General features: G+C 35.6%; 1 protein-coding gene across 1 annotated transcript in view; it reads left to right on the plus strand.

Moving 5' to 3' along the window:
• The window catches only part of LOC107222897 (ALK tyrosine kinase receptor-like), a 42,989-nt gene extending 19,733 nt beyond the window's left edge, over window positions 1–23,256 (plus strand). Inside the window, exons 13-26 of the mRNA XM_046745025.1 lie at window positions 1,638–1,785; window positions 2,724–2,873; window positions 3,173–3,329; window positions 4,035–4,220; window positions 5,516–5,761; window positions 6,026–6,124; window positions 6,213–6,408; window positions 6,480–6,759; window positions 6,845–7,137; window positions 7,667–7,892; window positions 7,973–8,089; window positions 9,394–9,621; window positions 9,867–10,301; window positions 11,824–23,256. Of these exons, the coding sequence (XP_046600981.1) occupies window positions 1,638–1,785; window positions 2,724–2,873; window positions 3,173–3,329; window positions 4,035–4,220; window positions 5,516–5,761; window positions 6,026–6,124; window positions 6,213–6,408; window positions 6,480–6,759; window positions 6,845–7,137; window positions 7,667–7,892; window positions 7,973–8,089; window positions 9,394–9,621; window positions 9,867–10,301; window positions 11,824–11,871 (2,809 nt within the window). The 3' untranslated portion in view covers window positions 11,872–23,256. The remainder of the gene's footprint in view (window positions 1–1,637; window positions 1,786–2,723; window positions 2,874–3,172; window positions 3,330–4,034; window positions 4,221–5,515; window positions 5,762–6,025; window positions 6,125–6,212; window positions 6,409–6,479; window positions 6,760–6,844; window positions 7,138–7,666; window positions 7,893–7,972; window positions 8,090–9,393; window positions 9,622–9,866; window positions 10,302–11,823) is intronic.
• Window positions 23,257–25,196: the final 1,940 nt, after the last annotated feature.

Genomic DNA, 25,196 nt, shown 5'->3' on the forward strand with positions numbered 1-25,196 from the left:
GAGTCCATTCACTTCAATATAGTATTCCTTATTTATTCCAAATACGATAACTTCAATTCAATAATTTCGATCGATTAGTTTGTCAAAATATTTTAGCCAAGCGAATTCTTTGATTCAACAAAAGCCTTTGTTGTCGCGATCGAGTGAAGTATTGGTTAGAGTGAACTTTTTGATGTGTTTCCGGGATTGTGTCAACTAAACATCATTTCATTTGAAGTTTATGTATTGTTCCTCCAAATCCCAGTTCAATGACAGAAACAATTAGGTACTTCATATAAAATAAGTACATGAATCTAGCCAACAAAAACTTTACATCGATCGAATACGATGATTTGTTCATCTTACTGAAGCTTGTTTGACGTAACTGGTGAAATCAGTTGCACTAATTTGTTTACGAGGTAAAACAAACACCACATGCTTTGAAACAAGTAGAGAATATATTCGTCGTAAACATCAGTGTACTAGTACTATAAACGGCCACTAGACGGTGAAGTTTCTCGCTACGGACGTAGTTTCTCTCAAAACCGTCAACTGTTCTTAGTAGAACTTCTCTTGAGATCACTCGGCAGGCTGCTCTGATTCGTTCCATCATATTCTCTCGTGTTCTTACCTCCTCGTGGTACATCCTAGATAGCGCTGAAATAGTCAAAAATTGCGTTGTAACTCAAAAATTACGGACTTAACCCGAAAAACGGTCATGCAAAAGTTGTTAGTTTTGATGTGATGAATTTTTTGGTAGAAGAAAAAAGTCATGTTCCCATTTAAAAAAAACATGTCTGCCATCGTAGCGCCGCCATTTCGAATTTGAGACTGAAAACAATTTTTTTTTCGAACGTCCCCCTTTGAACCCTAGAAGTTTCACTCGAGTCAATTTTCGATCAGAGCAGTCTTTTTCGAGATAAATTAGGTGGTACTTTAAAATGGGACACCTGGTATATCAAGTTAGTCCCATAAAATTTTGATTCAACAGAATTATAAACAATATCATTCGAAGAACACAATTTGTGCATAAATGGCTTGATTCAATTCCATAATATACTGTCACAAATATTTCCCCCGACAAAAGTATTTTATTGAATTAAGCAAGTATGGCGCTTGCCGCGTTTGCCTAGATGGAGAGAAAAATTGAAGTGTTTCACGTCAGATACTTTGGAATAAATGACGTCGACTCGTTAGTTGACGCTATTTCTGTTAATGTTTAACGGTACTTCAACAGATGGGAGTGAATTCCACCAATCCGGCGATTTAGAGCTTCTCCTCTCTTCTGCGCCAGCTTTAACTCGGTGGATTATCTGAATTCACTTCAATTTGTTGAAATATGATGTGTCGATCGTCGAGGTCTGACGCGACGTTGCTTCGTTGAAGTACTCCGCCTTTATTATTCACCTGTTTTCCATCGATCGTCAAGGTTTGGCATGTTAATGTGATTGAAGTAAATACAGTCAAAGTGTATCGACATGAATCATTCCAAATTTTCTCTCCATGTATAGCATTTAGATGTATCAAACGAATATCACTTGACTCAAATAATCCTTTCACTCCGTGTAGGGCCAAAATTGATGGAATAACTATGTCGATTCGTGTGTTTTTCTCAGCCCCCTACATTAAGTCATGATTAAATGAACGTTTTCCTTCAGAATTATCGCAATGGGAGCCGCGGGGGGTAAGGGTTCGGGCCAGATGGGTAGTACTTTAGGAGCTTCGGTGAGAGCAGTTGTTGAATTGGAGAAAGGCCAGCAGCTGTACTTCATAATTGGTCAAAGTGGAACAGACGCTTGCCCAAAGGTAATTTTAATATCAGCGATAGAAAACTTCTCGTCAAATATAAAGTAGATATTAATGCAAAGTTATCAAACTACCTCCTCTTCTATCCAGCTAAATATTGTTGTTGTATCTCTTTGAATCCAATATACTGGTTGTTTCATTTTACTCGCTCCAGGCCGATTACTCCAAAACCAAGCAAGATACCAAATAATAGTTTTCGTAGCTAGGGGGTAAAGTTCAACTTTACGCGGGCGATCAAACGCGCCCTCCATCCAGATAAAAATATTTGGTGAAAAATTAAAAAAAAAAAATAATGAGAGAATAAAAATAAGTCAAATAAGAATATATATTATTGAATGAAAGTAAATTTTATTGCATATAACTTATATTTTTATTGGCAGTGGCGCGGCGGCGCGTAATTTCCGAGGGATAAAGTCGTCAATGTCTATACACTTTGATCTTCCATAATAACTATTTAAAATTGTGAAAGGAACTAAAATTAAAAGCTGCTGCTATGACACTATGACGCAAATTGCGAAGACACACCAGCGGTCATCTTATCGCGTGATGGGCGTCAGGATGGCGTTGTATTGATTTGACTTTGAAAACATTTATTTGAATCGTTTGTTTCGCGTTAAATCACGCATTTCACCAACTAGTTTCTGTGGTAGTCGCCAGATGGCGTTATATTGCGTGAAATCATTTGTTTAAATCATTAGTTTCACGTTGAATCACGCATTATAACAATTTATTATTTTACGTGTACTGGGTGTGAAGTTCAACTTTACTCAGAACCTTGAATATTTGGTACGAAAAATTTTTTCATAACTTGCTTAGTTTCAAAGCAATCGATGTGTGGCGATTATAATGAAACACCCTGTAGGCGAATCCAAATTATTTGATTGATATTCTCTCTTGGTGCTCCCTAGAAAATGAAATTATACGAGGTATTATTTCAGAATCTTGGAGTCAAAGTTTACAGTTGTCAAAACGATGACCTACCCACAAGTGGTCTAGGCTCTGGTTCCGTGTCGATGGTACACCAAGTGAAGAAAATCGATGTGAAAGATAGCGGTGGCGGTGGTGGAGGAGCTACCTACGTTTTTACTGTAAGAATCTGAGAATTTCTTTTATTTAAAATTTGCAGTGTACGGCATTATAGAAACAACAGATTGTGAAAAGAGATTCGAGATGAATTTATAGCTAAAATTTTCAGGATCGCCGTGAAAGTTAGCCGCAAATTTTCTGCAATCTGCTTGTAGTCTTTTTGGACTTCAGATATTTTGATTTTTTCATAAAATTTCAACGAATGCACACGTTTTGCGTAATTTAGAGATATCTTTGAACGATTTCGAAAACAGTCAAGCTTTATTAGGCTTATGAAAATGTGACGGTAAACTTTTTACAGTTGAAACCAGATGGAGAACAAAAACCTTTGTTGATCGCAGCTGGTGGAGGAGGTTTAGGGCATGGCCAATTTCTTGACGACGGTATTCAGAATGGAAAAGGTGCTGCGCCAAAAGGAAGATTATTCGAATCTGGATTATCGATTTCAGCATTGGCCGGTATGTGCATTGGAACTTCGGAAATATGTTATTTACTCCAAGAAATAATTCAGTGCTAAATCAGCCTGCACGATTTTTTCTTTGTTTTCGAATGTATCAATGGGGGTCATTCAAGTATTAGCTAACGCATTTTTTGCAAATTTTTTCTTCCCACTCCTAGTGATAACGATTGTTAACGTTTGCTTGTTTTACCCACTACTCTTTTTTAACGTTAACGAACACTTTTTGAAAAGTTTATTGACAAATCGATTAATTATCTGGGAATGGCAGTAATACTATTTATAGTCATATCCTGATTAATTTATTCCTACTTTATTGAATATCAATTATTATTATACACATTATCATGTTCAGTAAAACGTGAATTCATTATTCATCGAGTATTAAATACATTATATATTGTATTTCTTCTTAAATGCATGCAATAAACATTATATTTGTCAAGATATTATTACCAAGCAATTCATGCAACGGCATCTTGGCTTTGAGCACGCACCTCGAATTTCCTATGTCAGCTAACGCTTTCCCGGAATGTATACTACTTTAGGGTATCATTTGATAACGTTTCTCTGAATGGCCTACCCATGTTTTAGCGTTAGTTAGTACTTGAATGGCCCCTTGGCTGAAGATTAAATACCGAATACAATCCTCTATCAACGTATTACGTCGATCTTCATTCTTGAAAAACAGTATTACTTGTCTTAGGTTCTGGGGGTGGATGGAGTGGCTCAATAAATAACGGAACAAGTGCAAAAACTGCAGGCACACCGTTAATTCTTGGAGGAATGGGCGGGGCGGCTTGTAAAAATAATACTGGAGGCCGTGGAGACGGAGGTTTTGGAGCTGGTGGTGGAGGTTGTCTTGGTGGTGGTGGAGGTGGTGGTTACATAGGTAAGATATGATGAACATAGGTATATTTAGGGTATTGTTGGAAACCGAATAAGACTTTAACGTCGGTATGCATCACTTTTTTTAATTTCATTTTGCCAATTGAAACGAGTGTTCATAATTTGTTTGCAGTTTTAACCTCATATATTTTGAAGTCTTGGATTTTTGAAAAATATCAAGTTTAAATTTTTCAATTGAAAATAACTGGAGAACGAGGAGAGAAATTAAAAAAAGTTACGACGCTTTCTTTCGTCTCAAGTTTTAGACTCACGAAATTAATTTTGTCAAATTATATCCTGTAAAAATCACTAATATTTTGAATTTCTGACGTAGAAATCTGATTTTTATTGGGGTAGTCTTTGTTTTGTTGCAAAAAATATTCTTCAGACTATTGCTTGTTTCATGAATTTTACGGCAATTATTTATGGGCCGATTATTTGTTTCATGTTTTTACATACCAACTCAATATTAGTTATGTAAATTCAAATTTTGTCGAGTCCTTTCTTAAAATAAATCTATTACTTGTCGGGTGAAAGATTCATTTCATGAAATTTGTAGTCGACTGAGCTATATTTTACAGGACTGATTTTTGTTCTGTTGAATAAAAACTTTCCTTGGTATTCACGGGAAAATTTGGTGTTCTATGAAAATTTTGTGGTTAAAAAAAAAAAAAATGGCCTCGTAAACTATTACTCAATCGACTACAACTTTCATGAAATAAATATCTCAACTGACAAGTAATGAACGTTTTATGAGTAAAACTTGACAACGCTCAAATTTCAATAAATAATAAAATTATAACAAGTAACTGGCTCATAATGATCCTCGGCTTGAAATGCTTGCAAACCTAATAATTTTGATGGTATCTTCTGCAAGAAAATAAAATAAGAACCTCACCATATAAAATAATTTTTTTACCTTTAATTTAACATAGCTAGTAATATTTATAATTTGCAATTATTTAATATTTTCAAACAAATCTATGCCTAAAAACGAAAAAAAAAACATACATCGTCTTGTTTCAATGTCTAATTCCGTTCTCGAGTTATGTTAAACTGGAAAATTTAAACAGAACTCTTTGAAAAATCGCAACTCAAAAACAGATTGGATAAAAATTTCTAACAATTTCGTCAATGCTCGTTTCAATAGGTAGAAGGAAACTGAATAGATTAAGAAAAATTTGACCTTAAAATGCCATCCGATTTTGAAAATAATTCCCCATATTATCATAAACTTGAGAAAACGGCACACGATATGTACTTTTTCTGTTCTCTATGTGTTGTTAAAAATTTTGTCAGGTGGAAATACGGGGCACGCAAAATCGTCAAACGGGGAAGGTGGATATTCATATGCAGCACCAGAACTCTTACACGTCTCGTTCACTGCCGGTGTTAATCCGACGTCAGGGAAGGCTTATATCGTCCCAGCAATCAGCGGCTGTGGTTGTGATTTTCGATGCGTTGCAATAGACGAACATTTGAGTAAAACCAAATGCATCTGTCCACCTGGTTGGCTCCTTGGCAATGACACTCGGTCATGCGTTAGTAAGTTGTCAAATTCTTTGTTAAAATTACAATGGAGCGTTATTATGACTAATGCTAGTTATCGTGTGTTAAGGCGATCGTTAGAAACACGCTAGTTAAGGTTATGTAGTACTACTACCATTACCGACCGCGCAAACTCACCCTTTTGCTCGGTCGGTAAGGTATGAGGACAACATGGCCTTAACTAGCGTGTTTGTAACGATATGTAAAATTTATTCAATCTCCGATGCCTGCGGTACCCAGTTTACTTAAATAATTTTGCAGTGGACAGAGGCCCTGAGGTCCATCCGACATTTATGATAGTACTTATCGTTTTGAGCATCGGCTTATTATTGGCCTTTTCTGGACTCTGTCTTGTACTATGTAAGTAAGACACTTTCAACAATAATCCTGTGGGAAAAAAATTATGTTGTAACTGATAGTTAATTATCATCTATCTGTCCTGTGATAGATAATCGATACCAGCATCGTAAAGCATTGCTAAGGCGGCGCCAAGTCATGTTTGGCAATGGGACGGAGCTGACGTCGCTTCGCATTGTTTCCGACACTATGATGACAGAATTTAACCCCAACTATGAATTTGCTGGGAATCTCTACAGCTTCAAAGATTTACCTCAAATTCCGCGGGACAGTATATCTCTCGTGAAGTACGGTCATTTATACATTTTTTTGATACACATCCTTTGCACATTTTTAAAACTGTTTCTTCATTTTTTAGGCCTCTGGGACAAGGTGCATTTGGCGAGGTTTTTCAAGGTGTATATAAATACAACAGAAATGAGGAACATCCGGTCGCCGTAAAAACATTGCCATCGTTATCAACGTCGCAAGCCGAAGCAGATTTTATGATGGAGGCTCTTATTATGAGCAAATTTAATCATCCAAATATTGTACATTTTATCGGCGTTTCATTTGACAATCACCCACGGTATATTGTACTAGAATTGTTGGCTGGTGGTGATCTGAAGAATTTCTTACGAGAAGAGAGACCGCGGCCGGTAACACGAAAACTACTGAATATACTTATGTACGAAATTTGCAGAATAGCAACACATAGTTCTGAACGTCGTATCTTTTGTACAGGATCGTCCCACGACGTTAACCATGCAAGATCTGGTTATGTGTGCATATGATGTGGCAAACGGGTGTAAATATATGGAGGATGCCAGGTTCATTCATCGTGACATTGCTGCGAGGAATTGTCTTTTGACATCCAAAGGGTCGGGTCGTATTGTGAAAATTGCTGATTTTGGTATGGCCAGAGACATATACAGAAGTGACTACTACAGAAAAGGCGGAAAAGCAATGCTGCCCATAAAGTGGATGCCTCCAGAAAGTTTTCTTGATGGAATATTCACTACGAAAACGGACGTTTGGTAAAGTCATGAATTAGATACTCTATTTATCAGTCGGTATACCGGGACAATCTCTTGAAACTTGAAAACCATCTGCGCATGCGCCAAATAATTCAATCTCATTGGTCGGCGAAATCTTCCCGCAGCGATAGGTATTCTTGTCTGCGATACAGGGGGCCAACGTACACAAAATGTGTACGTTTGAATTTTCAAAGAGTATAAGTATTAAATTCCGACCGTTCTTTGAAGAATCAACTTTCCAACCCAATAACCAATGCTTCCCAAACCTTTCCGAGTTACTACCTCAACTATTTGAGATTCTAACTTCGAAAATTCGCATCAACTACATCGCCGCCGGAAGCAGTTTGACAGCTGAAACTCGGGATGGCCAGCCTGCACGAATAGCCGATAAATCTCGCGCATGCGCAGTTGATTTTCAAGTTTCAAGAGATTGTCCTGGTATGTATTCATCTAAATTGCCTCTACAACGTCGATACGAAACAAAAAATAACCAACTTTCGTTAATTGAGAATACTTGTGTATTGAACAGGGCTTTTGGTGTCCTTCTATGGGAAATTATGTCCTTCGGTTACATGCCGTACACAGGGTGTGCTAACCGAGAAGTTATGTCGATGGTAACAACCGGTGGGCGGTTAGAGAGGCCAGCTGGATGCCCCGATCCAATTTATGGCGTAATGACTCAATGCTGGCATCCTCATCCAGAGGACAGGCCCAGTTTTTCGACAATTGTCGAAAGGATAGGCTATTGCCTACAGGTGATTGTCCGATTCGTATAATTACTGCCATCATATAAACGTTATGAATAAATGCAAACGGAATTTCCTTAATCTGATAGGATCCTGATGTTATTGACCATCCAATGCCTAACTACGATATTCTCCCTGCTTGCGAGAGAGAAATAACGATAATGCGGCCTGATCCAGAAACAGAATGCATCAACGTACGTAGCAGCGTGAGTGTACCAGTGTTACTAGCTAGATATAGACCATAAATAATAAGTTTGCTAACTCAGAGTCTTTCCCTAACCCTTGTCCAACTAATCAAATTATAGGTTTCCCCACTCAGCAACTCGAGAAATAACCCAGAAACGTTAGTTGCAATTATAGGTTCGTTCCGAAACTAGCTGGTAGCGCTCAAAACTCTTTAAAACAGAGGCAGAGTTAGTCACGAACTCGGCCGCGCAAAAGAGATAAAAAATAGTTGACAGCACTGGGAGCTAATTTCGGAACGCACTCTATATCGAGAGAAAATAGTGAAATTTAGCAGTTTGAGCATCTGACTGCGCATGCCCGAGCTTCTTCAATTTTTGGTGCAGAAACTCGGCTTAACCCTTTAATTCACGCTGGGACGCTCAGCGTCCCACCTTTTTTTTTTGCAGCTTTATATGTATTAAACTACTTTTTTGGTAATAACTGCTGAGTCTTTTGGTTCTACATGGTCCCTGAAATATTGATAAGTCTAAGAAAAATATGACATTTTTTTTTATTTTTTGTAAAAATAGCACACGTAAACAAACGGCCGAAATTCGCACTTTAGGACGAAAAAAAACATTTTCTGCTAATCTACCATGAAAATCTGAATGCAAGTTTTTATAAAAATTAATACGCGCCAAAAAAAATTTTCCTGTTGTTTTTGTTTGTCCTCTATATTGGATCCGCCATTTTGAATTTTGCACAAGGTTTTGGAAACTTTTATTGTTCATTCGCTGATGACTGATGCGATTCATCATAAGAGCATTCGTCATTATAGACGCTGTAGAGTTCGACCTCCACGCCCCCTTTCGAGTATGGTGCCTCCCCTGCGTTGCGGACGAAAATATTGCTGTGGCATGATCTCGCCGATCAATAGAGATCAACTAGTGTGCGCATGCGTAGTCAGTCGTTTACCCGGCCTGATCATTTTCATAGTTTCCTATGGATATAAGATTCTGTGGTAAATCTCTAAATATTATTGAAGGAACGATTCGAACAAACATTAACCAGATACACTTCTGCATAATCATGTTTTTCAACTACATAGCGCAGTAAAATGAAGAATAAACTAATGCGAACCTCAAAATACTAATCAGCAATTAACAATTAAAAAATTACAGTTGTTTCATATCCCATTTATGAGTAAGTGATGAAAATGCTAAATTCAGTACTCGGGAAAACTAGCTCTACTCAATTTTATTTTGATGTTCGCTAGGTCTAAGGAGGCTATGCAGGTCTCAGACGTGATTTCAGGAATCTTAGATTTTGCATGATTTCTGCATAGTTGGATGGATGTGGTGGATATATGCAACCCAAAACAAGCTTCCGGCCAGTATCATATCGCATCGGTCCAGCGCCTGGAATCGTTTACGCATACTTGCAACACTGTGATGACTGCGGAAACGAAAGCGCAAAAATACAAGAAACGGCACTATCGGAACCGAAAATGCATCATAACAACTGTGGTCAAAATGCAAATAATGAGTCCAGCAAATATATCTCTGGAAAAAAGGTAGCCTACTCTAAGATTATTTTTCCGTTTTAAGACATCCATCCCCCACGACTTATCTTATATTTTTCGATTATAAGGACCAAATGAGGCACAAACCGTTAGAAAATTTTGACTACTAAACTGAACTGAGTTAAACCGTACAGTAACTATAATTACAAGTTTTCTCAGCTTTGTATTTCCAAATACTCCAGCATCTTAATTTATGATCAAAAACATGCGGTTGAGACAGACTTTTTTTTGTGCAGGTGCCTTGTAGACATAAAGCGTTACCTCCCGAAGAGAGCAACGCTAACGCTGTAACAGTGAGTACAGAATTAAATCCGGAAAAATCAATCAAATGCCAGAACAAGGTATTAAATGGAAACACCAACAGAGATAATGGGAATTGTGAAAGTATGACTAACACAGATACAAATTCGGATTCCTTGGCTATCCCCACGTCGAATCCCCCAACAGAAACTTCGTTATCTTCGCCAAATACTCGAGTGTCATCTCCGAATCACGTAATTTTAAACGCTAATGTGAATAACAATAATGGCATCCTAAGGAAGAGCGCGCTCAAAGCTGCTCTTAGCTTGGATCCAAGCGCTCTTTGTCGAGGGACTATTCCCTACGAGAAAATTGCATTTTCACCGCCACCTCCGCGTCTGAGTAATCCAGGCAGTATGGAATTGAGAAAGGTATGCAATTGACTACTGAAATTCCTCAAAAAGCTGAATATTTTTTTTTTACATCCAACTCGGATTTTGATGAAGGGTGGGGTCGATAATTCCAAACGATTAGAAATCAGTTTCATCGAACTGGGGTTAAAAAGTAGAGAGGCCACGTGATATATGGTGTGTAATACTCAAAGGCGAAGTATGCGAAACTTCAATTCATAAACTTTCGAAATATTGGAAATAAAAAAATAGAAAAGTCGAAATGCAGGAAGGTAAAAATATTAAAAGCCAAGAAAACAGAATGGGTAAATTTTCTATATCTTTTCAATATTTCTGAATTACTGCCGATGATTCTAAACTTCAGCTCTCTGTATTTTTACCTATTCTTATGCGGAATTTCTTATACTTCGACTATCTAAACTTTGAAATTCTTCAGACTAAATTTTCGTGTTTTTGAAAATACGATATTGTAACCCTTCTCTATCGTGGCGATTCTATTTTTTGATCCAAGTTCAGGACGTTCGGCGACACGAATTTGAACTTCACTAATAGTGAATTATTTCGAAATTGAAGATGTCAATTATTTACTCACAAGTTTAATTAGATTTTTTTGGCAGTCAATTACGTAATATCTTTGTGTTGTCGCTCAAACCTTTACTAGAACGGCCGAGTTGTCAAATTTACTGACGACGAACGATCGATGCCACATGTTGTTATGAAGGTTCAACTACCTCAATGAAAATTGTGTTCATCATTTTTGGATTTTCTTTATATACTCCCTTTTATCTAATTTATGGATTCTTGGTATCACCTTGTTTGTAATATTCAGCCTTCATGAAATTGAACTCTCCGAATTTTGGTCACTTTTCACCGATTCCTGGAAATATTTGCATTTTAACAGTTTCAGTCACAGCTTCTCACCTCAAAAATTTCCATGTCCTAACCTCATCACAATTTATTTACAACTTCAAATGGCCTTTGTTACTTCGTATGACTTCGTAAACCCCACAAATAACAAGTCTCTGCTAGAGCAACGAAGATAGAGTCCCATAGAAGCGTACGGCTTATGGGCCGCTTGAAGCAAAACTTTCCGCGACTCGTAACTCCGTAAGATGGCTCTACCGTCGGTCAACAGTAGAGAGCACGATCATCCCAACTCGCCCGTCGGAGCCAACACACCGACACTGTACGCATTAGTATGGAGCGCTATACGTGAGCCACACAATTAACTGTTGGGGTGATAGCTCGTCCGGCACCCCAACTTTTCTTGCTTCAAATAGCCTGCAGGCCGTACGCTTTTATGGGACTCTATCTTCGTTGGCTAGAGGCATCGAATTTTTATAGTTTTGTCGACTTTAAATCCGCCGTATTGGATCTGCCATCTTGGATTTAGAAATGATTAAATTCTAACTTCAGATTACTGATCAGCAACCCCAAAAACTCCCGAGTAACAAAAGTCAGGCGAAAACGTTGAGTGGAAAATGAACTGGACTGAAAGGGTTAATTCAGTGATACGCATAAAATATTTTTGAATGTTCCCAAGGATTCTGTGGGTCACGAGTTGCCGAGAGAAGAGGGGTGCTCCTGCTGAGATTCAATTAATGGCGGCTGACAACGCTACTCAGACTCTAACTTAGCCGTCAATCTTCTAAAGAGATCAACTTCCATGCCAGGATTTGGATATATGTCTCTACTGACGGTCGAGTAATTCTTGCTCTGCCTTCGAAAAGGCTAGTTAAGCGCATGAGACATTTATACAGGTAAAATATTACATTTCCATATCTTATTTCATTTTGTACGCAACTGAAGTAAAGAGACAAAGTGCCAAGAAGCAGAAGCAATTAGTGGTAGCTACGGAGAATTAACTTTAAGGAATAGTGTATTGTGTAACAAAGAGGCAAACCCGGTTTTTCCGGGGCAGCGTAAGTTTGCAATATGAGTCGTAGGTGAGCCACTGATACATATGCGAGGCGAGAAGGCCGTGCCTCTTTGTCGCACACGATTCTTTCTATAATAAGAGTATGTTATGCGTTTTTTCACGAAGCACGAAATTGAGGTTAGGGTTGCGTAATGTCAGATTTGTTCGTGACAGCGCATGTGCGCAGTACAGGAAAAAAACATTTAACTCTCAAGACAACCCTTTCATGCATACCTAAATTTTCCCTTACAAGCGATTCACTCGAAATATTCCATTCACGGGCTTTTGGGGTCGCTGATTACGAATCTTGAATTCGAAATTCGAAAATTCAAAATGGCGGATCCAATATAGTGGACAAAAAAAAAAGAAGAAAAATTTCAAAAAAAAATTCTGTAATTTTTTTTTGGCTGTATTAAGTTTGTGTACAAATTGGCATTTGGATTTTCAGTGTAGATTGGCAGAAAACGCTTTTTTCCGTGGAAAAGTATGAATTTCGACAATTTGTACACATGTGATATTTTTGCAACATATAAATAAATAAATTTCATCTTTTTTTTTAGACTTAGAAATATTTTGGGGACCATGTGGAACCAAAAAACTCGGTAGTTGTTACCAAAAAAGTAGTTTCATAAATAAAAAACTACAAAAAAAAGGTGGTGAAATAAAAGGTTAAAAGTGGTCTTTTCAGTACTTCGCGCATGCGCGTTCGCAGACTCACTCGACCATCATAGAAACGGGTACTATGTGTACGAAAAACACGCATGGAAAAACGCTTAAAACATGCTCGCGTTAAAATAAAATATAATGTTCGATCGCCGTCGTTGATATTTAATTATAATTAGTTTAGTGAAATGGTGTATATATGTATATATACTCGTACAATCGTGTTTCCTCAAAATGCAACATTCTTAAGTCTGGCAATTTATAACGGAATTTATATACGGGGGCGCTCCGCCTGATGAACGTTATTTTGTCCTTCAAGGATACAATTCAGTGCATAGTGAAAATTTTTTTACAAAAACACTTGAAAGAAACCGGGGATACTTCAGTGAAAAATGTATACTTCAATTTCAAGTTTTCACAGTTTTTGGTGTCTTTTAGTTGTCCTTGGATTGAAGTACACGGAAAAAATGCAGCCATTCGAAACTGAATTTGAAAAAAGTCGTTTCTTGATCATGTCAAGAGCAGAAATTTTGATCAAATATAGAGATTAAATATACTACCTCTCAATGAAAATCAAAATAATACAGAAACTTCAGTCGAAATTCCATAATTTTGTAAACTTATTCAAAGCATTAAGTAAAAAATACCAAACAGAGGGTATACCTGAATATAAAGAAGGTAAAAGACATAGGCACCAGTAAGATGTGTGATTATTATGTACAATTTCCTATTTTATTCTATTCGTTATTTTAAATTTTCATCCATTTTTTTACCCAGTTGTATATTTTTCATAGAATAATCCATCTGTTTAGCTTTTTCCGAGATTCACCACGTAATATTCGAATTAAACGTAATCGTTAAATTTGATACTCTGACAAGTGATTGTTTTTCGTAATAATTTGAACAAAAATAATTTTCCTTTTATATATTCAATTAATCATTTAGAATGTCACACAGTTTTGAATATATTATCGTAATCTGATTTTGCAAAATAAGCAAAATTTTTTTAACGCATAAAATAATACGGAACCAGCCATTACAAGATTTATCTCATTTCGGGGTGTAGATCCAAAGTTATAATCTTTTTTACCCATTTCTATGTGATATTTTTTTCAAAATCATGAGACTAAAATTTTTACGGGACGCTTGCAATATATAATAACACGGTAAGAATGTCTGAGACAAATGAATAAACATTTTTACAAAATGTCATTCCACGTGTCGAATCTTGAAAAAACAACTACGCGCATTAGAGAAATGCACGTCATAAGAGCCAATTAACTTTTGTTAAAGTCTGAAAATAGATTATTAGATACAGACCTTTTACCTACTTTTTCGGCTATGCCCTTTACAGGTAAGATTTGAATATATCTCACTTCATTTGAAACAACTGTACTCACCAGACTTGGTCACCAGACGTTACGCTAATTTTTTTTGGCTTCCTGAACAAAAGCTCACTTCATTACGATAGAATTATAGGGGCCTGTGCTATTGAATAAAACTACCTTTTATTTTGGAATTCTTGACAGTAATTTTTGTTTTCGTTTCTGGATTTTGACGATCTGGAAAGCTTGTCTAGGTTTTTTTTTCCAAATTTTTCAAATCAATCGTCCTTGAAACGCGGATCAACAATATTTATAATATTGTATATATTGTATATGCGTCAGCCTGGAAAATATTTGATGCACGAGAAACATTTAAAAAAATTTTAAAACTCGTACGCATTTTTATAAAAAGAGCATTTCTTTCAAGTAATTATCACTTCTGATTCAAGTCTTGTTAGTAACGACTCAAGCACAAGATATTTTTTCGGAAAATTTTGATAGTGTTAATTAGAAAAAAATTTTGTACTTCTAATCTAGCAGTTTACCAACTGTTGTTTCGATTTTTTGCTTTGATTAAAAACATTGAGTATAAGATTGTTGAAAGTTAAGCAACTTGTACATGGCGTGAGTTGTGTTGAATTCAATCTCAATGCAAGAAAAATATCGTGTGAGCATAATTCGGAGCTGATTAATCTATAAGTTGCGAGGTGGTCTAATTAGGTTGAACAGTCCCGTATATATTAATATTTAAATATACTGGAAAATAGACGGTTTAATAGATTTCGCAATCGCTGGTAGGGGTGTTCGGTATTTTGAAAAATTATCAATAAAACTTTTCTCATATCATTCAACACAATCATAGATTTTTTAGTAGTTTTTATACCAAAATATGTATATATCTTATATACCAGTAAGGCGTTTCGTGTCAAATCAACCAATTCAGATTCTCACTATTTTAGATTTTTTTGAAACATTTTCAGGTCATAATCACATCCCTAAGACCCCCATTCGATTTATTCTGATTCTTTCAAGTTACAAATATTCAAAACTTTTCAAAGTGCCAAATTGTAAAATTTTGAACAATTATTCCAACACGTTATTTTTGTTTCGATCGTTTTAAGCTTGGTCTCATGATAAAACGTTTTTTTTTATGTTAGAGAGCATTTGAATTAAATTTTCGCTGACAAAAATCAATGTTTAACCTTTGAGAAATATCATAAAAAGTATGAAACATTTTACACTTTATGAAAAGTAAGTTACAACCGATACGATTATGCTGAAGGTGAATTTTATTTTTCTGAATTTTTTACAAATTTTGGAGACTTATAATCAGAAATAGATTTTATCGATGGGAATTACCGAAATCCTTGTAAAAATAGAAAAATAAATAATCAAATCCATCCATAAGATGTTAACTTTGTTTATAAACAATAAAATCCATTAGAAACATGATGAAAGATAGGAAACTAAATCAGTCCACACAATTGTGACGTCTTTTAACAGAATCAGGAATTTTTCGAAATTTCGTCAAGCATTGATTTTTATAAATCCAAAATTTTTCGCAAAGTATAAAAAAAGACGAAAGTCTTTTTCATGATGGATCCAATTTTAAAATGATCAGAGCAAAAAATGAGGTATTGAGATCTTTTTTAAATATTCAGAAAGGGGGAACTTTCTAAAGGTTTAAATATTTGTAAGTTAAACTAATTCCATAAGAAAATGGTACAAAAACATGTTAGGGAATTTAGGAATTGTGTTATCACTTAAAAAAGTTTCACAAAACATCTGTTCAAATTTCCTTTATTTGGTATGGAATACCCCCCATATATTGTCAAGACAACTTCGTTTGCATTGAAGATTGCGTGAGCTTCTGGAGTCTTGCAAAGTGATGCAACTAACAGTTTTCATTATGCTGCAACTGTTACGTGAACTATATTTCTACGTATGCACTGAATGTTTATCGAAAACACGCGAAGCTGACAGGGTATTTAAGTCCGAAATTTGCTTGCGAATACCTTAGTTCACTATCCCAAAGTCACTTAAGGTGATTCCCTCATCAACAGAAAAGCGCAGCCTCGCATGACAGTACTGTAGTATATTTTAGATCCATTCTTCTTGTGGTGCTCAATTTATGGCAGTGGTACCCACTGCATTATTAATTCAAGTGCTTATTAAGTTTAGATTTTTGGTGCTCAATATGACTAAAAATACTCATACTTGTGTTTTTTGCAAGTTTACGCTACAGATATTCAGGAAATAGTTCCTCAAATTGGATTAATAGGTACAGTGTTACGTTTATGAATGTTTGAGTATTCCATTATTTTAACGCATCATTGACATTGACTAAATGCTTCATATTCTATGAAAGGCCGATAGGAAATTTTCAATACCGAACATGCTTAATTGATAGTTATATTATGCATGTACCGGGACAATCTCTTGAAACTATACATACAATGCGCATGCGCGAGTCTTATCGGCTGCCGGGCAGGCTGGCCACTCCGAGTTTCAGCTGTTAAACCCTGTTTCTGGCGTCGATGTAGTTCATACGAATTTTTAAGGTTAGAATCTCAAACAGTCGAGATAGTGACTCGGAAAGTTGATGCTAATGCTCTTTGAAAATTGGCTTTATTCGAAAACATCGCCGCGGGGCGATTTCACCGACCAATGAGATTGAATTATTTGGCGCATGCGCATTGTATGTATAGTTTCAAGAGATTGTCCCGGTATGTAAGCGGTTTGTTCGTGGTTACGCATCACGTGTTTTTTTTTTTTATAATCAGTGTTAACTGGTTTAAGCATCTCTGACGTGAAGATTCCGCGGATAGCGCGATTCTGAATACAATGTCTAACAAAAATATCCAAACACTTTTTCATTCGTACGAGAATAACGGCAGGGAGTGTATTTTTGCGCTTAGTGGTAATTTAGTGACAGGAATGTGGACTTTTTTAGCATCAATGTTGGGCAAAAAAGACTTTCTTCATATGTTCATGTTCGGTATCATGGAGTGCAGAATTGCGCATCCTGCAGCGTCTTCAAGTCAGTGATACTTATAGACTTCAAGAATAGTCAAAGTAAGTAACATTTCACTCGGTTAGTCGATACTGTTTATAGCGTCCTTTTCAGCACTGTAACTTTCATTGATGCGCGATATGATACACACAATATTTTTAAATTTCATAACTGCTGATATTCATTTGGTTTGTGTATATTTTCTTATTATATTTCTTACTAAATGAATGTGTATATTCGTGATCCGTCATAAATGAAAAAGAATGTGAAGTATACGATACAGTCCACGGCTTTCGGGACTTTTACTCACTCTCCGAGACCATAAATCCGCGGAACTGTTATGTTTCACGCTTCATGCCTACTAATAGCACCAGGGATGAATGTAATTTTGGATTTTCCGTTTCAAACACATAACGTTGGTCTCATCATTCTCGTCATTATAATGACTTTTCACGTCAAGAACGTTTCCAGCACCTAATCTTGTTTCTGATACAACGTCATTTTCTTGTGATCCATAGTGCTGCACGCGTCTAAAAAAAATCGTCAGACTGTATATTACCTGAGGGTGCAGGTGACGCACAACAATGTCTCAGATTTTACATCGCCTGAAACCGTGGTATTTCGTCGTGCGAGCAGACTTTCATGCTTATAAACAGAAATGTTTTTCAACCAAAAAAACACATATATGTACAAATTTTGAATCTGAAGGTATGTGGGTGTTTTAGTATTGTCTCAAATAACAGTTTTTCACTTTTCTTGGTAAATGTGCTAAATTTGTTTTAGTATGATTAGAAAATATACACACAGTTGTAAGGCTCAAAAACCGTTCGCAATGCTTGGTTTTGAATGCATAAAAAAATGCTTCCAGTTAAAATTGTAATGATTGTATACATAGAAATTATAAATTAAAAAAAAAATTCTGGTGCATTGGTCTCAAAGTCAATTGCAAGTTTTATTGGAATATTATAAAATCGACTACTGCGAAAAAAGGGTTGTCGCTCTTATTTTTTCAAAATGAAGCTACCTGTAACTTGTCTACTAGATAAATGTTGAAGTCACAATATTCTGTGTAATAAGAGAAAGATCTCTTATTGAACGTGCTGTAACTATTTGCTTCAGAAAACAGGACAACTTTTACTTGAAACATTTTACTGAATTCAACAGTCTTAGAGATATTGGATATTGATTTGACAGTGGAATACTCGAAAAAAATGAACCCTTGTTTGTAATGACGGTGCAATTAGTATGACATAAACACAAGCTGTAATGATTCTCAAACGCAAAATTTGAATACGACTCTGCAGAAAATCAGTTAATAGTATACAATTTGATCAATATATACCTAAGTTTTGATCTTCTCAAAACTGTTTTTCATCATCTGATCATCAACTCTAGGAAATTTGCACACAACTCTACATTTATGGATTCTATTTTCATATGTATAGTAGTGAGAGTATTTTATAGATTATTTTTATTTATTTATTTTAGTATATACATTAGCAAAAGCGTATCGTCCAACCATGCAGGTTACGTTACTTTTTCAAACTCATAACAATACGATTCATCATTGAATCATTATTCGGTAAAGTGACAATTAATGATTAAAACTCGTATCGCTGTGGTACGGGTTTAATTTAGGATAAACTGAGACCTGTCACTGAATTTTTATTGTGTTAGCACGGTGATTCAGGAGATAAAACTCAATGTTCTTGGGTTGAACAATATTCTTACATCCATTTTCCGTGCGACATATCCTCGATCACAAAATAGTGGAACGAGTAAGTAACAAAACGTATAATGAACTGATGTTCAGCCTATTTTATGAGCTGTTAAAAAATCAGGTGTGGTCTCGGGGAAAGAAATGAGGGCGGTTACCTCGCCTAAGGGATAAGGAATGCTTAACTGTGACACAAGCATGAAATACACGTGATAAAATTTTAGAATAAGGACCCTTCAAAGTTTTCCATACTCTCTGTATCAAAGATTTTTTCTGAAACATTCCATATTCGAGCCAGTCACCGCAAGTGACGTTGTCAAGAAGCCACGGTGCCGTAACCGAAAAACAGAGCTTACCATCAGTCGCCTTGTAAATGTAATCGAGAATATGAGAGCATGGAAATCTTCAATTGTAGAAACGCTCGTGTAAAAATGTTTCGGACAGTTTTATGTTTCAAATAGTCTCGGCACTTGAGTGTCCTTGAGAGGAAAATACTAAAGTAATGCCGGTTCTGGATACAGATTCCTATATACCGATACAGTTACCGGCACTTAGCGAAGGCACAAACCGCTTTCGCGAATGTTCGAGAGTAGGAGATATCCCCACTATAATTGACTTTATCGATCATCGGATTATTTCGTTGCTCTACCTCACCGGCAATTTTCTCTGCCTTACCTCAGTTTTAAGTTTCATCAGGCACAATCAGTGGGAGTTACACTCTGCCTTACCATGTTTTCAATTCTCGTTGGCAAAGTCACAAAACTGCATGTGCAACATACCTACGCTATCGAGAAAAATCGAGAAACTGCATATTACCGCGATGCGTACCTCATCGAGCTTACCAAGCGCAAACACTAAGATCATCGATTTTAGAAGGTTCTTCCACCGTGAGTCAGTTTCGAGAATATTCTTCCGTCACTTGACATATATTTGTATTATCGACGAACTGAGAACACTAATAAGGAGGTAATTTTATACCTCTCTTATTGCACGAATAAGGTAATTTTTTTTTTGTAAAAACTGTTACTTTTTCGTTCAAGCTCGAAATTAATATGATTTCACGGTTTTTTCTATTCTTTTTTTTTAGTCTGTTATTACGGTTATTTATCTTCACGCTACTTTTAAACTTCATAACTTATTTTTTTCGTATAGAGTTGAGGTTCTTTCATAAATTTCAACGTTTCAACTTTGTTGTTAAGTGGTTCAGTTCCAGTTTCAATTGAATCAGGTTTTGTACTTTCTTAATATTTTTTAAGAACAAGGTGATTAAGTCTCAGAGTTATTATTGTGTCTGAATTCTCTTCGTTAGCGTAGAATAGATTCAAGATTGACGTCTTGGCATAAATTTCTATACCTTTATAATATCATGTCTCCCCCAGCATACACAAGTTACCATCTGTCGTTTGAGAAAATTTTTTGGAAATCTCGATTTTTTAGAAGCTACTGGAAACCACCTTCGGAACGTTCTTGAACTCAACGTTACACCAAAAACCGTGGAGTAATTTTAGAACCTTCCAGAATTCAATGTCGCGTCGAAAACTATTAGATGATTCCAAAACTCTATGTCACATTGAATCCCTTTGACCCGTCGATTCCGAGAACTGCTGGTCATCGGAGGAGGTCAGTACTGATGGAAGAACTTTCTCGAACTTGACTCACGATGAAACAACCTTCTGGAATCGTCGAACTTACGGGATGTAGCCCGAGAGGGGCTGAAACCATAATACGGCACACCGCAATGCCAAGATTTTGCCCAATTAGGGTTAGAATTATGGTAAGGCATAGCAAATTGCCAGTAACTTGATGTAACGAAATTATCTAATGATCGATGAAGTCAATGAGAGTGAGGATATCCTCCACCCTTATAAATTCTGGAAAAATTTTTATGTCGAACCCAAATCTCGGTAACTGTATAAGAATCTGTGCTCAGAACCGGGATTGCTTTACTAAAGACAGAGAAATTGGCACCAACAATCAGTCTAGTAAATTATTACAGCATAATATAACCAGCGCATATCACGTGTGGAACTATTTTACTAAAGCCCGAATTTTTCCCAAATGGCTTGTATGACGATGAACCTAAGTCTGCATATTTCTGTTATTAACTACGAGTATGGAAAATTTAGCAGGACAGCAATAGAGTATTATTAACAATCTAGAGGATCCTGGAATTTAGCTCGTGCAAACAGTGGTGTCTAACATTTCAGATTCTACAGTTAGTCGCAAAGCATTGTCTCAAGGACACTTGACGAAAACACGATATTTGCCTCCTCTTCACACACGTATCCCTACAATTAGAGATTGAAAGTCATTATGGTGTCAATGACATCTGATTTTCCAGCATTTTTTTCGGCTCACTTGTGGAATCAACGACGGCATGTTTTCTTGAAACGAGTATCAGGCCATGTTATACACTATATGGTATAGACGACGGTGATCCTTGGCAAGTAACCAATTGAATAAAAATCCAATAATTTTAACTTGTTATGTCAATGCAAAAATGCCATGAAAAGTTTTGTGCTGGTGATGGCATAGTATTAATTGTAATTATTCATCACATAAATGCTCGCGAAAAACATATTGTAACACCTAAGAATATAGCCTAATTTTATGACAACAAAGTGAACAATTTCGTCGGATTAATGTTTGTAGCCAGCGCTAAGAGAATTTTTTAGAGATCTTATAGGTATGGTTGATTAACATTTAAATATGGACGTCGAAATACATAGTTAAGATAGTTACAAATTTCAAAAGATCTCAAATTCTCAAGACGGAGTTGAGGCATGTCCAAACTTCGCTATACAGCATCAAATAGTAAGTTTATAAGATGTTGTTTCAAAGGTATTATTTTTTTATGAAGAAAACACTCGTAAACTATTTATCCTTTCAGAATCAAGCGGATTGTAGATGTGCTCAACAGTTATTATAAAAGCATATGAACCCCTGTAGAATAAATTTGAACAAAAAGTCTATTATAATATTATGCAGGGTGGGGCATTTGAAATGTTACAAAGAAATAGCACTCAGCTATTGGTAATATCAAAAAAAGTTTCAGATAAAAGTTGTATTGCTCGATAAAGACGCTATATAGAAACATTGTAACTTTTTTCGCTGGAGAGGCCAAAGCAACGTCCAAGTTAGTCAACTGCATTTTTTTGAATTGAACCATGTACTTTTTTCTTCATGACATCATTACTGACGCTGACAATAGGACGAGTTTAGTGACGTATAGTACAAGGCATTCTAGTGACGCATAATGTGATGACGAGTGACATTTTTGGCGAGAAGTGGATAGGATGAGCCAGTCCTGCAGTTTGACGACCTCTTTTGCTAGATCTAACACCACTAGCTTACTTTTTACGGGGTTTTGTGAAAGAGCGCGTAATGGCGGAAGCACCTGCCACGCCTGACGATATGAAAGAAAGAATTTACTGCATACGCCCAAATTACACCATAAATGTTGGCTGAAGTTAGATGATCTTTTTATCGGAAAATAAACAAAGGCTCACAAGTCCAGGATCATCGAAATTCACGCCTAATTTATTATAGTGCATGTATAGTATAGTTCACTATATGATGAATAGAATAAATTATACATGAATTTGAAAATTACAATGGGAAAATAAATTACAACGGTCACGAATGACGTCTTCTTTGAAAAATACAACTTGTAACTAAAACTTTTTTGGATTATCACCAACAGTTTGAGCACTATTGCTTTGTAACACTTTAAGTACTCCACCCTGTGTAATGTATAATGTATATATATATATATATATATATAGTATATAATAATTGTAAATATTGATGATTTGATGCTGCAAATCTGCCAGTAGATTACTTTCTCTCCGTTTGTAATTTGTACATATTATTCAACAACTGAAACATTCAGCATGTAAGAGAAGATAAGAACGATATTAAATTAAGTTGCTGAAGAGCACAATGTGATGTGTATGATGAACCTATATATTATTTGAGAAAAAAGCCAAATTATCTTACGTGCCAAAAAAAGAAAGAAATGTTACAATCATACTAAACGAATGATAAACTGATGTGTCAAATATTTGTTATTTATGTTTAAATATAAGTCTATAAGAAACATCATATTTAACAGTGTATTTTTTTTTTTTTGAAAAATTTATTGACTGTTAATACATATATCTATAATTGGCATTAACTAATAATTATTATGTGCAGCTATTTATTAAGTATTATTATCATATACGTTTATATGAATATTTAAAACTGTTTTACCGTTGATTTCGTATATCCATATATGTTTGAATGTTTTGTGGTAGTAGATCATAAGATTATTATACATGTTGGATAAAATAAAATCTTATACAAGAACCGCTTACTTCAATTTTATCGAAAATAACCTCAAAACGAACGACTCAAAAAGATCGCAATAACTATACAATTTCAACATCCATGACATCATTATTGCCGAGGAAACTATTTTCTCAACGTAACTATGATTATAGGTTCAAAAATGAATATTCACGTTTATTTTATAAGCTATATACGACTTTTTCCAGCGTTATATATTTTTTATATTAGAATAAAATAAACATGTCAATCTATTTTCTCATCCAATTATGTTAATTGCGAATCATATCTGCGACAAAAAAGTATGACGACTGAACATTGTGCGTATAAAACGGTGTTAGATGTATCAATTAATTGAAAAATCTTTGAATTAGCGTCGTTTCGGGCGCCCGGATTAAAAACTTAATGGCTGGTGGTAAATATGTCATGATGAAACGTATGTGACATATACGTAAATATGAACGAAAATTCTATAGTTATATAGTATAATAAACGACGTATGTATGCAGAACGCTCGTATTTTATATGCGTCCATATGCACTTTCTGTACAACATATGTCCGAACATGCTTCGATGTGCACTGATTTTTGCATCAAGAAACAAACGAGTTTTCATGGAAAAAAATTGTGGATAAGTGAATTTCTGACATCAACATATGTTTGGACGCATTTTTTATGTAAGGATGCAAATTCCAATATGCAATTGCAGTATTAAAATTACTAATCCCGTAGCATCAGTCATCGACCACGTGCTCTACGTAATGTTCACTACTAAAACTACGAAAACTTTGTAGAAAAAAATTTTCCGCTTCGGAATCTTCTTTAAAAAAAAAATATTCGATATATGCAATGACTCGTGAAAATATTTCTGTACAGCTCAAGGTGAGAGTACAACAGGCTTACTTACCACAGTCAAAATATCGTTCCTTTTCACTTATGAACCTAGCATGTCTCTGTTGAATGTGTATATGAACATAATATATACATGTGTATGAACTTATAAGCCTGTGTAGGTACGACACACGTACGCGTTCTGTCCACTTGCTGGCAGTACAGAAAGAGACCCCCAGAATTCATGCGTCCGTCTCTGCGCGGTTTTAAACTTTTCAATTACACACATTGGGCAGATTTTTACATAAAAATATAAGATAATGTTTATTGTTTGTGATCAACCATCAAGGATTGTATTATAATTTGCGGGGCCTGAAATAATTTGGTAAATTAACATAAAGATGCCTAATTACTCGTATTTTTATACAAAAGCCGTCCTTGGCGACAACGGCGATGTGAAAACCTACAAATTTCAGACCGGGTAAGTAATTTTTGTTCTACATGTTACATGACGCCCTGGAGGAAAAATTTTTCTCAGAAAGATTGACTCGTAAATTCCTTGGAATGTGTGCTGAAGTCAAGTTTTGCGAAAACTTCTGTAAAATTTGCGAATAGTCATTACCAAAAGTTATACACGGTTAGAAAAAAAATTTGCCAGCAGGTACACGAATATTTTTGGGATGATTTAACCATATTTTAATGTATGACTCACTGAAAGAAAGAAGAAGTAAAAATTACAAATTAAATGTTGATATAACAATTCAAATGTTGAAATGACAAAAATTTGTGTCATATTCACTACCAGAAATATAACAAATACCATAAATGTAAAGTGGATCTGCTGGGTCATTATGTTTAGATAAATTTTTTCAACAGTGTATCCATTCGAGTTTCTACATGAACTGAAATATTTACAGGCAAATTCTCAAATTTATTATTTCACTTTCGTATTTACTACGTGGTATACATATGGCGATTCATATTCCTAAGTTGTTCGGAATCGTCTGAAATACTTTCTCATACATTGAAAAAAAAAAAATTATTAGAAAATAACTGTTCGTATGAACTCACAATAGAGACAAATGCGGAGTTCGGCGTATTTCATGAATATATCTGAGATA

This window comes from Neodiprion lecontei, chromosome 7 (genome assembly GCF_021901455.1).
Source record: "Neodiprion lecontei isolate iyNeoLeco1 chromosome 7, iyNeoLeco1.1, whole genome shotgun sequence".
Taxonomy (NCBI): domain Eukaryota; kingdom Metazoa; phylum Arthropoda; class Insecta; order Hymenoptera; family Diprionidae; genus Neodiprion; species Neodiprion lecontei.